Consider the following 17,439-nt stretch of genomic DNA (forward strand, 5'->3'; position numbering starts at 1 on the left):
AGTCCTGGCTGTGTGTTGTTATAGACTCCAGCTCCTGTGACATGGAACAGGATACTTGGTTTAGACAATACATGGATAAATGTTTGCCTCTCGGTCACAGTGAGAGATTGCTGTTAATGTTAGGAGGAGCCCCTGTAGTTGTTTACTATGCCGCTGAGAACTGAAGACGAATGAATGAGCCAAGCGGTTTGGAAAAACTGATTAGAGATAACCTTTTATGTGAACACTGTCACTGATAACATTAAACGCAAGAAAAATGTGCAGAAGCAGAATTCACAATGGACTTTCGGTTAATAGCCTCGTATCTTTCCAAGTTTTAAGTCATGTAAGACCTTAGCTGTAGGCTCAATACTGGTCTTTTTAGTTTATTTACAGGATGTGCGTCGTTTGTGGCACCTGACCGGTGATGTCTTCCCGCTGGCTGTTCTTGTGTTTTGTTTTATCTCAACTTAGCAACCCACTTTCAGTTCATCAGGCCTCAAGCTCCATTATGATTATTCTCAGTGTGACTCTTTCTCTGTCTCCTGATTTTGTCTAAGCATTAGGGACATGGCTGCACTGTGGTCTAGCAGTGGGAAAAATAAACAGAATGATGACGCGTTAATGCAAAAATCTATGTAAATGGTCTGTTGAAATACAGTGATACAGCATATCTTTAACCAAGGGTGTGCACCATAGCAATAGTATTTCCACTGTTAAAGATACAAAGGTAATGTTTCAATTCCAGTTTGGTTCTTTTCAAGTATATGATCTGGATAAGGAAATATAATTGTTACACAAAGATAACAAGTAAAGCGTGGCTACATGCAGATTTGACCTTAGGAAAAGAGGAAGTGCGTATTTTTTTCATTGTATTCATGAATTGTTTTTCTGTGGAAATTCACTTTGATGTGAACTTTGTAAATCGCAGTATCACATGATACAGAATCTTAGATGACTGCATCATTTGTCATCAACTAAATTACAAAAAATGTTCATGTGATGAATTTGCTGATATTTGCTGTGAGGTCATTTACATTTGAGTGTAAAAGTGTCGCTTTATATGATCTTAGACCTTCACTGTACCAAACTAGTTATATTTTATTGTTTTGGTTATTTATGAAACACTGGGTTAAAGGGACTTATAATGGACGTTCATTTACAACAAATCATCTGGAGAAAAAAATCTGATGTACCATAATCAATCACATAGTTTGTATCCGATTTGTTGTGACTGTACTGATGAAAGTTTGCTCAATAACACTCTGAGAGTTAAAAAGCAAAAAACAAAACAATAGAAATCCACAGCAGGTATGTCTGTGGGACGAGAAAGTCTCACTGGACTGTCTCCTGGGACACTGTTTCCCTGGTAAGTCCCATGCTGCTGATAGGCCTGCCTTCAGGTACTCAAAAGCCCCAGCAATCAGAAGAAAACAGGCTGAGAAAAAAAAGAAAGAAGAACTTTATATTATAACTAGAATAATCTGGACCATATAGCCTAAGGCTGTGCTGCTTTCAATGCACTTGTGTAATTAAAATAGAAATTAAATTAAAAAATGAACTTCATCAATAATAATAATTAACTCAACTCACTTGACATGCGTGTGTGCTTGTGTGTGTGTGTGTGTGTGTGTGTGAACAGAGCTGAACAGCGTGGAGCTGCAGGGCTGCAGCAGTGACAACAGCCTCAACAGTAATGCCAGCCTGCCTAGTGTCCAGAGCCACCGGCGCCACACTGAGAGGAGAGTGGCCAGCTGGGCCGTGTGCTTTGAGAGACTGCTGCAGGACCCCGTGGGGGTCCGCTACTTCTCGGTACTATAACAACGTCTGGCTGGTGTTGGCCTGCGCATACTCATGACAGATAAATGACTTTAAGCAACTCTTTCTAATGGTGTACTGAAAAGTGCAGGGTAGTTTTTGTTGTGTCAGCAGTATCATATATTGTCAAAAGACTGAAATGTACTCTACAGAACTGTAATGACCAGCTTAAAAATCCTTTTATTCCAGAAGATCAGCTAAAGCATTATTTAAAGGTTGGATTTTTTTTAAACGTGTTTCTGCAGAAATAAAAGTTAAAGGTACAAACATATTACCTGACACATTTATATTGTATACTGCATTATACTGCGTTGCATGTATTGTCTATACATATATATGTACCGGTATATTGTTTTGGTTTCTATCGCTGTTAAATCTGCCTCACACAAATCATTTTCTGAAATCTAAAAGCAAAACGAATTATCCGTGGTGATAACCAGTTGCTGACAGGCTGCACATCAGAAGTTGATAATTACACTACCTCTAAACCTGCTTTATTGTTGTGTAGGTACTTGGGTCTTCTGACTGCATCTCTGTCTGATCAAACTTTTCTAAATCATTACCATTTTTATTCCTTTGCTAAAGGAGTTCCTAAAGAAAGAGTTCAGTGAAGAGAATATCCTGTTCTGGCAAGCATGCGAATTCTTCAGCCATGTCCCTGAGAACGACAACAAACAGGTAGCGTGTTATTATCCGATGACACACATCCATCCAGGATTTTTTTTAGTAATAATGAGGGATGAAGTTATGTGTTAATCACCTCTCTCAATTTCTGCTGGCCTTTGTTCCAGCTCTCTCAACGAGCCAGGGAGATCTACAACACCTTCCTGTCCAGTAAAGCTACAACACCAGTTAACATTGACAGTCAAGCTCAGCTTGCTGATGACATCCTCAATGCCCCCAAACCCGACATGTTCAAGGAGCAGCAACTACAGGTAGTATACTAAGTGAGAAAAAACTATTTATTGAAGCCTCAAGGTGATACGCAGTAACGTTTGAAAGGCTTAAGTGACACTGACTTGACCTTCCCCATCAGAACAAAGTGAAAAGAGCATTTCCCAGAAGGATGAACGTGTCATTACTTATAAAACTGAATGAAAAACAAACTCTTATTGAAAATGGGCAACAGTGTTGAGTGCCCAAAAGGTCAAGTATTTCTCTTTTATTGCTGTCTAGTATCTTGGATGCGAATGGCTTCATAAATGTGTATTTTCTGAAGGGGTTGAATTTGCTGAAAAGCGCTATCGATTTCTACAGCTCAGCTCAGATGTTCAGACTAAGATAAAAGTCACAAGGCTAGGAGGGCATCCCTACCAGCACCCTCTGTACTTTTGCACATCACACATCACATCTTTTCCAGGATCTCATGGTACTGTTTAGGAAAGATGTAGGTTCAGACTTACATACAAATGCTGAATTGAACATATAAACACTAACATACATACTTGCATCATTTCCTCTTCATCTGTTCATCCAAAAAAATAATCCAGGTTTATAGACTTGCTGATCTAATAATATAATCTTATTTTAGTTTAATCATTTTTTGTTGTGTTGAACCTCTTGTCTTTTTTTGCTTTCCTTCTGTCAGTTTTTGCTGCTGTTTCTTAACCTTTACAATCCTCCTCCTCTCTTGTTTTCTCTCCGTATTCTGTAGCGTTTGCTTGTGGGCACAATCTTTTGTTCTTCTTTCGTTTTTGCTTTGCTCTTTTCTTTTGATCACTCATCACCTTTTCCTTTCTCTTCACTCCTTTAGATTTTCAACCTGATGAAGTTTGACAGTTACACAAGGTTTCTCAAGTCTCTGCTGTACCAGGAGTGTATGCTGGCAGAGGTTGAGGGCAGACCATTGCCTGATCCTTACCACATCCCAAGCAGCCCCACCTCCAAACACAGCACCACTGGGTCTGACCGCTCCAACCTCTCTACACCCAAGAAGGTAATTCAACAAAAAGCTTTCTACCCTGCAATGCAACAGAGCTTAGTTTGAAACAAAAACTTTGTTCTTAACTTTTAAAAAAACAGTGTGGTTTGGACCCTCCTGATAGACGTAGAAGGTCACGGGAGTTTGTTGAGGCTACTGTGATCACGTTTATTGTAAAATTCAAATGGGATCCTTTTGTTATCAAGGATTGATAGAAATTGTGGGCCAGGGAATGTGAACTATCTTGAGCACGTCAGAAAAATAACTTGTGGGCTAAAATATCAGCAGCTGTCTTGTGCATTTGCACTTTTGTGTACTGTAATGGGATTACAAGAACAATTTTTTCTGATTATTTGTGTACTTCTGTATGTTTTTACCAGTTTGTGCTCTTCTTTGTTTTTGTTTGTGTCATACAGGAGGACAAAAAGAGCAAATCGGGTCGATCTGTAAATGAGGACAGAGGAGATGATTCGGGAGATCGGAAGAAAGGGATGTTTTTCTCTTGGTCCCGAAACAGGAGTTTTGGCAAAGGGCCCAAGAAACGAGAGCTGACAGACTTTAACTACAGTCAGTCTTTTTCTTTTTTTCCATTGAATTCCTGCAGATTAAGAGTTTTCAGGAAGGAAAACATATTTCTAGAAAGTGTCAGTTGCCGTACAGTTACTTTTTCATCATAAAGGTCACCGAAAACTGATTGTGTGCAGATCCCAAAAAGCTGTTTGCATTTGACATTCTAAAGAACTTGCTAAATTAAACATACAGATAAAACTCATTTTGTCTTTTCCCTCTTTTCTACATAAGCTCGATTATTGCTGTCAATTTAGGTTTGAAATGATTGTGTCTGTTTTTTTCTCGACACGACTAATGATATTTTTGGTTTGTTTTTTTATTAGACTTTGCTGGCAGCAATGGCCGCCGTGAGTCTCAGGGTTCGCTGTCTTCAGGAGCCAGCCTGGAGCTTGGGACGTCAGGGTTGGGAAGGAATGAGGTCAGTCTGGAAAGAAACATGATCAGATGCGTAACAGCATGGAGCAGCTTCACCTTCAGCTTCTCCTTTAAAACTAAAATAACAACTTTTTTTTTTTTAGTCAGAGTTTTTACTTTTCACCTTTTTCTTCTTCTCCCAGGGTGATGTTTCTCGTAGTGCATTGTCAGTGTCAGCAGAGCGAGGAGGAGGCAGCGCCCCCTTCAGGCAGTGTAATATAACATTGCCAGATGGCTCGTGTTGCTCTGTGCCACTGAGGGCAGGCGTGTCCATCAGAGACCTGCTGTTGGGCATCTGTGAGAAGCTCTGCATCAACCTGGCAGCTATAGACCTCTTCCTGGTTGGAGGGGAGAAGGTAAAACTCTGAAAAAAAGGATCCAGAAGAAAAAACCATATCTAACAAAGCTTCTATACAAATCAAAAATAATTCCACATAACACAAACGAACAAAAGTAGATCTGGCTTGGTTTTCTTGTCTGTTTTTAATTAACATGGGGCTCAGGATAAACTAATTAGCTTCCAGCCTAGTAGTTCATCCTCACTTTATAAAACTAGCATATTACTCTATTTAAAGATAATGTTTTGACTTCATGGTGAACAGCTTTAATACTTTTATTCACTCTCAAACAAAGAAGCAATTTGTCAAAATGTTAGAAATACCATACATCAACTTCCTATGTTCAAAGCATGTCAGGCACTTTTTTTTAGCTTGTTGTGAGCATGGCGATTTTTACCTAAAGAAGCTACAACTGTCAACCTTTATGACCATGCAACTAGCCGGATTTCTTTAATGATTGATGTGCTTATTTTTCTGTTTCTCAGCCACTTGTTTTGGACCAAGACTGTATGACTCTGTGCTCTCGGGACCTCAGACTAGAAAAGCGCACCCTGTTCAGGTACAGTACAAAAACAGTTCCACATTGGCGCATTCTGACTTTAAAAGCTTGGTTTACATTAAAGTTGCTATTTCAGAATGGTAACTCTGTATTCCTTTAATCTAGACTGGACTTGGTTCCCATCAACCGATCAGTGGGTCTGAAAGCGAAGCCTACGAAGCCGGTGACTGAAGTCCTGAGACCTGTTGTGGCCAAATATGGCCTGCACCTTTCTGACTTGGTGGCACGCATTGTAAGTCACTCCTCCTCAGACTGCAGAAAGGCATGTAGGTAATGATATCAAACTCTTATTGAATTTGTGTCTGTGTGATGCAGAGTGGAGAGTCCGAGCCTTTAGATTTAGGTCTTCCTATTTCCAACCTGGACGGCCTTCGAGTGGTATTAGATGTAGCAGAACATTCTCCTGGAAAAGGTGAGGAACACACACACACACACACACACACACACACACACACTCTCCTGTCAATACCAAATGTGAAAACTGTCTCATTTCTTATTCCTTTTGCATGTGTATCTGTACGCCGGTGTTGTTCAGCAGACAAACAGAAAGTAGCTCCCTCTAAGAGTCACCTCCCGGCCTCTACAAGCAGAAACCAATCAACAACAGTAAGATCTCCTACAGCTTCTTATTTCCAATTTCTTGCTCTGGAATGTTCCATAACCCACCGAATGTCTCCACTGCCTGGTTGATGATATCACGCTACTAAGTGTCTCTGTTGCTGTCTTCAATCACCCATGTCTGTTTGCAATGTGGTACAAATGTGCAGGTGTATTATGTGGCTGTGTCTGTGTCTATGTGGACTGTTGCTGTGGGGCAGATAACCTCGTCACACTGTCAGGGTTCCTAATGTTCCATTACTGTGGTCTGCCTGTGGCCGAATGCATCATCAACTTTTCTCTCTGGTTTCTGGTTCTCTTTTTTTCCATAACAAACCCACCCGCTGGGCAATGTGAGCTCGTGTTCATAGAGCTTTTGCCAGGTATCGGAACCTCAAAAACTCTCTCTGGGCACTCGAAGGGTTGTAGTTCGTGGTGGCAGTAGAACTTTAACTTGCTGTCTGGGTTTCTTGAAGCTAGTGGGGTTTGATGACCAGCTGAAGTGGTCATTCATCGCCTTCCTTATTGATTCTTCAATCTTTAGTAGTGCAGCTTTAAGTAGTTGATAGTCGGTCCCTCTTGTGTTGTGGTGTATGCTACTGTTAGCCTACACGTTGATGATGCTTAGTGCACACAATGGACATTATGGCTGTCTGAATGGAACATCTCAGCTGTCTTTGATCAACTGCATATGTCTGAAGTTTTTCCAGTACCTGTCATTGATTCTTTATCGCAAAACAGCCGATGATTTGATCCCATTTAATTGTTTTTCAAAACAGCCCAAATCAGTGAAACTCGTGTCAATCACTGCCCATTAAATTGTTTTTACAAGGAACCAGAACTCTAAAAATATTAAGCAAAAAAAAGATTTTTAACACAAATTCGAGGGTAGCTCGTTGTAAAGCGCTGCACTACTTGCAGTTCTTCTGCTACTTTTAGATCTCTCCCTAGAAGTTCCCTTCTGACCCCTTGCAAGTGCCTGCCGACAGTATCACCATGGAGCTCGGACAAAAATGGAAATCAAAACTCAACTTCTGTGTCAAACAACCATGTCAGGTAATGCCAGACTCTGGCTCCGACCCACAGACCATCGAGTATTTTCCAGACCCGCAGTAACCCTGAAGAATTTGGTCAGAAGCACAAAAAGGAGCATGCTCCTCATTGTGTCACATCCAGTAGTTTATGGTGTATAAATTGTGTCCCCCAGGGTCAGGCCATCCATGCTCTACTGCAATATCCCGAGGTGTTAAAAGGAGAACTTTGGATGGAAAAACCTAAAATGTGGTGCCTGTCAGCTTTGTTCTCTATTCTAGACAAACATGTCAAATCCTGACAAAATCCAGTGCACGTTGCAGAAAGCCAGATGCGAGTACTCAGAAGGGGAATTTTTAGGAGTGATTTAAATCTACCAGAAGTGCTGGAAGTGTTGCAGCACTTTACACAGAGACAACTCGGATTTTTGCTTTTTATAGCCGGAGTTTTGAAACCTTTTGATCACACATCTTATTTACAACTTGTCACCCTCCTCACCATCAGTAGTACTGGTCCCCACTTGTTGTCATTACTGTTTCCCATACTTCCACAATGATTCATCAGGGCTCTAATGCCCTGCTCCGCTCTCCTTGTGGCTCCCAGGGGGAGGACAGGCCTTCAGGGAAAGCCGGTTCAGCCCATCCCCAAGGGGAAAACGGCAGGGCTGGGCCCAGCCTTGACACAAGCAGCCAGCCCTTGCCCAACCACTCTCTCTCTCTCCATAAGGCTCCGGAGAAAAGAAAGCAGAAAAAGATTAATATAGACGAAGCTGAAGGTAAAGACTGAACAACCTCCCTCTATCTCTCTCCTTTGTTTCTGTAGCTGTGTGGCTGTGATTACATTAACCCTTTTGCCTGTCTGCGATATTACAGAAGCACCAAATGCTTTCAAAGCTAGCTACATGTAGCACAGTCACCTCTGCTTATACTGAATGTAGCTTTGACCTGTCTAATTGATTAACACACAATGCTGCATGTTTACTGAATGAAAATGAAAGTGTTTACTGTATTTTTTAAAGATGTTACATGGGTTATAAATTTGTGTAAATGAAAACACTTGTACACACTTTCACGTGTTTGTGTGTGTATGCGCGCTGTGCTCTGTGTGTGCGTGTGTTCCTGCAGAGTTCTTCGACCTCATATCCAAAGCTCAGAGCAACCGAGCAGACGACCAGCGAGGCCTGTTAAACAAAAACGACCTGCAGCTCCCAGACTTTCTGCGCCTGTCACCAGTGGCAACAAACCAGACTCCACCTGCTCCCCACAACCCTGAACCAAGTTGCTCCACCCCTAATTCTCATCACTCCAACAACGGCAGCTTCCCGCGGAGCGGTCACCGGGGCAATAAGGCAAATGGCGGCGACAGGGGAGGAGGAGTAGGCGGCACCCACTTGCTTAATGCAAGCCATCAGTCCCAGAGCTTGGACTCTGGAATGGGCACTGAGAGTGGAAGAGGGGAGAGAAGCAGACCACCTCCTCCATTTCCTGGCACAGTCTCCCCCATCCACCCAAGTCAGGGAGCCCAGCGAGGTCTCCTCCAGGACTCTGGCAGGGGAGAATCAGTCCAGATGCTGGAGGAGGACACTCTTTCCGATCTGACTCTAGTGGGCGAGGGGGACATTAACAGCCCCAGCCTCAACTACGTCACTCCCTCTTCCCTTCCCAGCAAACCCCACCCCCGTCCCAAATCACAAGCACAGGATGGTCGGCCTAGCTCAGGTACACCCCCAGTGTGAACTCTTTAAACTTTAAAGTTTCACCTCCTTTTTTTTTTCTTTCCACCTGACTGTAAGCGGGACTGGAGTCCTGCCGGAGTCAGTATGAACTTGACCGCTGTTTGTCTGTTGTTGAACAGTCCAAAATGCATCTAGAGCTCCTCCTCCCATTTAACCAAATAATCCAGTGACTTTCAGTTATAAAGATCACTTTCTACAATTTATTACACATCACAGCATTTTCGCTCAGATCTGTGTAAAAATGCACACAACTAATATAAACAAAATATAGCATAGATCAACAATTAGTTCATTTAGTCAAAGTAAATACGTTGACTTGATTAAGTGCTGTGTGTGCTACATCCCTACTTTGCGTCCAGCAATCCACTGTGAGTCAACAACAGATCTAAGATAAAATATGTCAGGCACACAAAGTGAGGAAGAACGGATGCATTAAGCTTGAACAGAACTTGTCCCTAGAACTTTGTCTGCATGGTGTGCATCTGTGTGAACTTTTGAGCAGACTTGCTGTGGATTTCTTTCTGGAGACAAAAACTTGAGGGCAGGTTGAGGATGAAATGGTTATAGCCGGTGCCAGACTTCATCCTCTAGCCCCTCAATGTACAGATTCTAACAATGCACTTTAGCCAATTATAAACAAGACTCTCCACATTTAAAAAAAAAAAAAAAAAAATTTTTACTCTCACTTCTTCTCTTTAACTTTTCAAGCAGCCACTGTGACTGCCATCTTTCCAGAAAACAGTTCATATCTATTAAGAGTCAGTAAGTGTTCCACATTCAGATCCAGCTGCAGCACATTTCAGATTTACAAGTGAGCCATGTGATATTTGAACTTATTACAAGCTTTTGAGCATGCAGCAGGCTTGATCTCATTATGGGTAGAGTATGCAGAAGTAACATTTACTCAGACTCTCTTTAAAGCACAGCAACTTCTGGGTTTCCACACCTATTCTCTCACCTCAGGCATTTCTCACAGAAAATAAAAACAGGACGCGAGTGCTCGTGCATCCAGTCTTGCATTCTGACCAAACGATCCAGAAGCTTCTGTGGTAGAACAATTCACTCTTCTTCTTCGTCATTTCATGTTCAGTCAACAGATCGATAAGCTGTCGCTTCTGTGCAGAGGCTGTGGTAGAAAGTAGAATTGTACAAATGAGTCAAAACCGTAAAAACTGCCGAAGGTTTTAATATGGCTTCTGTATCATCGAGAGTATATCACTCCATCTCTCCTCCTCTTCAAAATTACCTTCTATCAGTTAAAAGTATTAATTTGTATATAGTCTACTTTGTGAAGCCACCATATTGCTGTAGTCATTGTTGAATTGCAATACTGTTTCTTCAGTTGTGTCACAATAAGAATCAATTCTCCTCTGTTCTGTTCAGCGAACTGTACTGTCTGTAAATAGATCAAATAAATGTTTTAGAGGTTAAACTCTGTGTTGAACTCTTACGTGAGCGACCTCCTTTCTTTTCTCAGAGTTTCAATAATATCCGATTTGTTGGATGTATTTCGAGTGTGCACCTCTGAGGTTTTCCAGCTAGAAGGCACAAAAATTGGGACAGTGTTAAAAAAAAAAAAATCCCGGAAGAGGGAATTTTTGGGAATGCCATCAAAATAGTGTTATAACTCAAGCAACCTTTTGAGTTTGTTTAAATCTGACATGAGAACTAATATGTGACGTAAAGGTGAGAAAAGCAATTATTACAAATTCAGTCGTCTATTGGCTCTTCACTATTGAAATTCTGGCTTTATTTTCACAGTTAAGAAACATTTAATGATAGCATATTTTAATTTTGTAATTAGGCTTTTACTAGTGTTTTATATAGTTGAATTAATAGTTTAACTTTAGTGAAAGATCTGAGCACTTCTTCCACGCCCAGGAAAAAAGTTCTGTTTGTATTTCAGGTCATTAGACTTAAAGTTTTTAAATTCATGAAATCGCTGACAGCTACTCTATTCAAATTCTTTTCTATTACAGCTAAGAAAATACAACAGATCCTTTAGTTGACCTCTGTCTACTTCGCTCCATCTGTATAATTTCTCTCCTATCGTACTTGATATTCCTCTCCTCTCTCTGTTGCCGTGTGTGTGTGTGTGTGTGTGTGTGTGTGTGTGTGTGTGTGTGTGTGTGTGTAAAAGGACAGGGCTTTTGTTTTGGGGTACAAAGGATTTTTGGAGGACTGGGTTATTAGCTATGCATGGGTTCCCCTCTGCTCAATGCCTTGTTAAGCAAGCTTTATCATGCTGGGCTATTTGGTAGTCACCAAACAAAACCAGGTCCTGTTTCTTCCTCATCCTCGTACACACACACACACACACACACACATACATACACCGATGCTCATTTTACACACTTCACACATGCATGCGCTTACTTAGAAAGATCGTCTATATCTGTGCATCTCTCACATCACATGAGGATCTTATTCTGTCGTGGTTATCGTTAGAATAATTCTTCATTGTTGTTCGCTGTGTTTGCGTTTCCTCCGGGGTTAACATGTGACGACAGCAGAGACTGATTTTTATTTAACCGGTCATGATCATTTAGAAAAACATGTCTATATTGAAACAGAGAGATGAACTGCAATTGCCTGTTTCACTTTATGCCCACTCTAAATCAAGTTACCGTCCAAGTGAGACGTATGAGGCAGAGGAGTTCTGGTTTTCTAAAGTAGTTACCAGAGGCCTCTGCTGATAGAGTAGACATTGATAAAAGGGATAAAAACAAGCATCTGTGTCTGTGAACATGGGGATAATCTAGTTCTCTGAGCAAACCAATCTGTGGGTGTAATTCTTGTTTTCATAGCACAGGACCCGGTGAGTCCTCTTTTGTCACGCTAACTGGGAAATGTTTGGTTACAGAAGCTGGTATATGAATAATGGGTTTAAATTCAATGGCTCATGCTGGGTCCATGTCCATATGCTAAAAATATTTGCTCCTCATTGTGCTTCTCAAATGAATATAATCATCTTAAACATACTGATATCTAGGCCTGAATTTAAAAGCATCTTAAGGAACACGCTGAAGGACACACGGACATTTTTCTGAGAGTCCCAGTAGTGTTTTTGTTCTATATTATGTTGCAAAACCTTCATTTTATGTTGTTTTTGTTGCATTTGTTGAGTTTGTATGGCTGCTACCTTGGTCAGGTCTCCCCTGTAAGGGAAACTGGATCTCAGTGGGATTTTCAGTTTAAATAAAAGTAAATAAATCTAGACTGGCAGCGAGATGAAGAGAGAAAAACAAGTAAACCCCCTTTTTTTTAAATAGAGCTGGGACAACAAGGACTCCGCTATATTAATGCAGGTCTTGGTCCTAGTTACAGAGCTCCCGAGTCCTAAAGTGTTTCATGTATTTGCTTTATTACGGTATTAATAAGTAATTCAGTGGAATATTCAAAACAGCCCACAATCAATCAAGGCCTTTCACACAGGTATTTTCAGTCACTCACTGATTAGACTCTATTCAGGTTTAATTCAGCCAGCGCTCTTGAGAATTATACATCACAGCTGCATATAGGAGTAAAATGGCAAAGGTGCAGTTTCTCCCTAACAAGTACAGAGAAGCTGACAGCAGAGGGAGTGGGCTGTCACATGAATCACATGGGACTGAGAACGGGTCTAATCAGGCAATAAGTGAAATCAGCTGTGTCGGCAAACTCTTGAGTACAACGTGAAAAAAGTTTCTTCGGCTGATGTTTGAAGCTTGATCAAATGCTTCAAGTAATTTGACTTAAAAAAAAGTCAAGGGGTGGTGTGGAGTTGCAAAGAGGTGAACTACTGGACCACTGCAGCCTGCTTTTGTTGTAAAATGAATCCTGAAAGACTCAAAAGCAAGTTTTTAAACTTCCCATGCTTGTCTTTAGATATTCTTTATTTGCTAACTGGTGCTAAACACAAAGTTCGACTCATCAAATTCAACACAACCTTTAACAAATGAGAACGTGTGTCCCTCCTTCTTGTGGCCAGTAGATGGCAGCAGCCCGCATTAAAATCGGGGTCTTTACACTCGCACAGATGCACACAGAGTATTTGCCATCTAACCATCTTTCCCATGATGTCATAGCCAACAGCCAGCATGGGAATATCTGTCACGTTCACTTTGTTTCCTATTGCCTCCCAGCTCTCTCTATCTCTCTCGCCTTCTCTCTGCTGCACACTCTTTTCAAGAAATTCATGGCATTTTGAGTTTCCTCTGAGTGTTTCCTGCATGTGGGGTGTTTGCAGTGGCATTGAGTGCTTGGCCATTTCTCCTCCATCTCTCCCTCTATCCATTTGTCTTTTAAAAGCAGCCTCTTCCTCCTCAGGTAAAGACAGACATAGGGGAAGAGGAAGGGAAAGAGGTGGAGGGGATTTTAAAATGCCCAACAGAAGGACAACTTCCAACCCACCCATCGCTCCATCACCTCCTCTTCCACCTCCACCGAGACCACCTCTTCGTTCACGCCGCAAATCCAAATCGCCTTCCTCCCGTTCTAACCACATAACTCCAAAACGAGCCTTGGATTTGGACAAAATTGAGCACAGCTGTGACGCAGAAGACGCCAGGCCAACCTGCAGAGGGTCCCTTGACCTGCGAGGCCATCATGGTTCAGAGCTAGACAGGAAATGGGAAGGTGTGGCTTTAGAGCTGCGGTGCCGAGGCAGCAGGATGAGGTCAGCAGTGTACCAGACTTCAGAGCTGCCCTCCATGTACAAAGCCAAGAGACAAGTGGAGCACAGTGAGGGCAAAGGGCAGATCGACCGGAGCAAACTGAAAGCAACTTTTGTTTAAGTAGCCCAGCGTTTGGCTGGTTCACAGACTGTCTGTGCTGCGGTCATTGTCTGTGACTCACACCATGCGGATGTTCTCTACAGCAGCTGAAATATTGTCTCAGTTTGAAAGTGGAGGCTAAGGGCCCAGTGTCAACAACTGTGCAGCTGCTCTCAGACCTCCCTACTGAGGGCTGCTATTAGTGGATGGCAGCCTGAGATTAATCAAAGCTGTGTCCCAATTCCATACTGTGTGCTCATACACAGCATTTACATCACAGCGGTGGCTATATGCTCACACTGCCGATGTACTAAAGCACAGATACTTATTTCACACTTTTTTCCCACATATCAAATGCCAATATTTTTTCCACTGGCAGCTTTTGGTTGTGGTTTGATTACAAGTATTCACATAAAGCTTTTGATCGTTTTAATGACAATGCATTGTAGAATATAAAGAATTTGCAATTTAAAATTATTGCTGACTCATTAATATATGATTATCTCTGTGTGCAGTACAAAAAAGTATGAATCCTTAACAGCTACATGGGCTGAACATTGATACTAATGTCACCCTACAGGCTCTAGATGACACTTACTAATGGCAGTGGTCATAATTTAGCTATTATGCCAAACAGACTGTGTTTAAAAGATGGATTTAGCTTCTGCGTCTAAAAAGAGAAACCAGTGCAGATGTGTCTTACATTTGCATTCTTTCTAACGGCCAGCAGGGGGATGCAAAAGAAGCCCAGTTGTATATAATGTATGTAACAGAAAATGATCCTATAGCTCGCTGAATTTATGGCCTCAAACACTTTTTTTGATTTGATTTGCAAATTTCATAAACCCATATTTTATTCACAGTAGAAGATACAAATATATCAATATTTATTTATATTTATAGTCAGAAAATATTAGCTCATTTTGAATTTGATGAAAAGAGCACTGATACTTTACAGACCTGAGTTTCTTACAATTGTACTTTTTCTCAGTTTAATGATTTAATGCTCTGCTGTGAAAAAAAAATGATTTAGGAGATTTGCAGATCATTGTATTCTGTTTTTATTTACATTTTACACAGTTAGTTACACAATAACTTGAAATTGGGGTTCCAAATAGAGATAAATAGAGAATTAAGGCAGAGGATCCTCCAGGCTACCTCATGATATGAACTGCAGTGTCCTTGCCTCTTAGTCAGAACCACTTGCTCACTGCATCTCCTAAAAAAAATAAATAAATAAAAACTGATGGCACAGGTCCAAATACAAATGGAAGTTAACAAACCATTGTGAGCCTCCATAGTGGCTACATCCATTTACTGTGTTGCCACATAATATTTTGCTAGGTAAACTTTGGTTTGATAAAGAGCTGAAAAACGGCTTTCTTTTTTTATAATCAGGATTTTGGGATCTTTCCAACAGGACAGATGAATAACAAGATAATAAACAAAAAAAATCAACAATAGACAAAAAATCTTCTTTTAAACATTAGTATGATAATTTCACAATCGTATGTACAAAAATAAGACATAAATGATAAAGCTGAGCAATGAATCAGTTCCAACAACAATAATTATTCAAGCATCAGAAATATGCTGTTTCGTAAAGTTTAAAAGTCGACCTTCTAAAGTGAAAGTTTGGCTAATGTGATGACTTCCTGATTTCTTTGATGCTATCTAAAGAAAACTCATGATAGGGCTGAAGGGCGGCACATGTTGAAATGTATTCTGATTTTTAGTCCCCAGTGAGTCACAGTCTGCAAACATTTCAGACTACATTTCCTACAATGCAGCTTTAGATAACATCATCCAATTATTTACTCAGACTTCACCAAGCTCCTCTAGAGCTCCAGAGAAAAAAAAAACTTTACAGATGACAAACTAACCACGGTGACTGATCGTGTTCATGTGTATAATTTAAAAAATAAATAAATTGGGTGCCATTAAAAAAAAAAGAAAAAAAAAAAGAGAAAACCCTAACATCACAAAAAGCACTTTGAGATAACAAGTTTCCACCAAGGCAGTTATAAAGGGAATAGTGTTGTGTTTTATATATATTACTTTAGTTTTTTGTTCTTTTTAAACACTCTTTAAGAAATGTACAGTACAGTAAAAATAATGCATTTTGGGGTGAACATGAGAGAAATGCACATGTGTAATATGTAAATGGGGTCAGGTGTTAAATGTGCTAAATTTAGATGCATACTGGAATATACCCAGTATAATTTCCTAAATGCTGCTGATACAAACAAAGGCAGTACAACACTGAGAATAGTGATAAAGATAAAAGATAAAAGTCTGACCTCTTCTTTGAGGTCCAAAGTAACATGAGATTTAGTAACATCAGTAACATGAGACTATTTTTCCTTTTACTCAGTTTTCAATACAATCAGTGGCAGTAATAAACACAGTTTATAGTTTGTTTAAAAAAATATTATTATTAATTCTTTGACCTTTAAATCAGTCTTTGGATACCAAAGGAGAGGTTAGAGGTCAAATGTGACATACTGTAAAAAGGTACTTTTGGTAAGCCACAATATGATGACAATACACACCTGTAAGAATCTTAGCTTCTGAGTTATAAAGTTTTTTGCCAATTTTTCGACCAATCAGTAAGTTGACCTTGAAGACCTTGGTGGATGTAAGCCAAACTGTAACGAAGTATTAACATGACCCCACTTCAGAGTTCATTCACAACTTTTCGAGCTATAGTGTTTACAGACAGATGATGACAGGCACGGATGCAGGCAAACTACCAAAAAACTAAACTTAACAACAACAACAACAAACAACAAACAACAAACAACAACAACAAACAACAAACAACAAACAAAAAACACGACCTCCTCGGAGGAGGCAATTAGGATGCTGGCACCAGCAGTGTGGTTCACCTGTTGTTAGCCGGGCAAATAGCATCATTGATCCTCAGAGGTCAATAGCAGTGGAAGAAGACTGAATACCAGACAGAGCATGCTGCTCTAAGAAAAGAGTGAACCCCGTAAAACCTGCAGTTTGTGAAACATGCTGAAATTAACGGCAACAATTTTCCACATTTAGCTCAAAACCTTACAAAAACATGTTCTTAACATTTAAAATTGTGTTTTAAATATGAAAAGTTACAAATATCATACTAAATGTCGTTAAAAATGACTTGAAAAAACATGTTTTTGTAAGGTTTTGAGCTAAATATGGAAAAATGTTGCTGTTAATTTCAGCATGTTTCACTTAACAAACGGCGCCCCATAGACACCCCCACCCCCCACAAACACCTTTTTTCCAGGAATAATGGCGCTATAATAATTAATTTAGAGTATTTTGTTTTCAGATTTGAAACTATTTGAGCATTTAATGTCTTTTAATTGGCATTATTCTCCAGAGAGCCTTATGGATTAATTTTGGATTTCCTCAGTTAGGGTTTAGGCTCTACAGATTAGCGTCGAGGCAACACTAATCCCTGTCTGATACCGGACTGAGGGAGAGTTAAGTGAAAGGTGCGCAGACTGTGCTTTTAATCGAATGAACTCCACTGTAAACAATACTTGATGCAGAGGAACAACTGGACTAACTTGGCAGAGGGCGACGACGGAGGAGGCCGTGTCTCTCACTGCCTCGGTGGTCTGATGGCGCAGGAGGCAGGGTGCAGTCTGCCGGCGGGGGCCCGGACTCCAAAGGCTATTTTGAAAAGTGAGCCCCTGTACGCACGCACACACACACGCACACGCAGC

General features: G+C 40.6%; 1 protein-coding gene across 7 annotated transcripts in view; it reads left to right on the plus strand.

The window, feature by feature from the left end:
• Positions 1 to 10,408, plus strand: part of rgs12b (regulator of G protein signaling 12b) — a 43,327-nt gene extending 32,919 nt beyond the window's left edge. For 3 of the 7 annotated variants that reach the window (XM_013911529.1, XM_013911528.1, XM_013911530.1), the window contains exons 7-19: positions 1,622 to 1,791; positions 2,383 to 2,475; positions 2,589 to 2,732; positions 3,551 to 3,733; positions 4,135 to 4,285; positions 4,612 to 4,706; positions 4,846 to 5,058; positions 5,526 to 5,599; positions 5,705 to 5,831; positions 5,915 to 6,011; positions 6,135 to 6,205; positions 7,832 to 8,003; positions 8,353 to 10,408. In XM_013911529.1, coding sequence (XP_013766983.1) covers positions 1,622 to 1,791; positions 2,383 to 2,475; positions 2,589 to 2,732; positions 3,551 to 3,733; positions 4,135 to 4,285; positions 4,612 to 4,706; positions 4,846 to 5,058; positions 5,526 to 5,599; positions 5,705 to 5,831; positions 5,915 to 6,011; positions 6,135 to 6,205; positions 7,832 to 8,003; positions 8,353 to 8,963 — 2,201 coding nt within the window. In that variant the 3' untranslated portion in view covers positions 8,964 to 10,408. The remainder of the gene's footprint in view (positions 1 to 1,621; positions 1,792 to 2,382; positions 2,476 to 2,588; positions 2,733 to 3,550; positions 3,734 to 4,134; positions 4,286 to 4,611; positions 4,707 to 4,845; positions 5,059 to 5,525; positions 5,600 to 5,704; positions 5,832 to 5,914; positions 6,012 to 6,134; positions 6,206 to 7,831; positions 8,004 to 8,352) is intronic. The other 4 variants (XM_005735837.1, XM_013911531.1, XM_005735838.1 and 1 more) reach the window with 4 other exon arrangements.
• The last annotated feature ends 7,031 nt before the right edge of the window (positions 10,409 to 17,439 follow it).

Source organism: Pundamilia nyererei, unplaced genomic scaffold (genome assembly GCF_000239375.1).
Source record: "Pundamilia nyererei isolate P.nyererei 1_Seehausen unplaced genomic scaffold, PunNye1.0 scaffold00065, whole genome shotgun sequence".
Lineage (NCBI taxonomy): Eukaryota > Metazoa > Chordata > Actinopteri > Cichliformes > Cichlidae > Pundamilia > Pundamilia nyererei.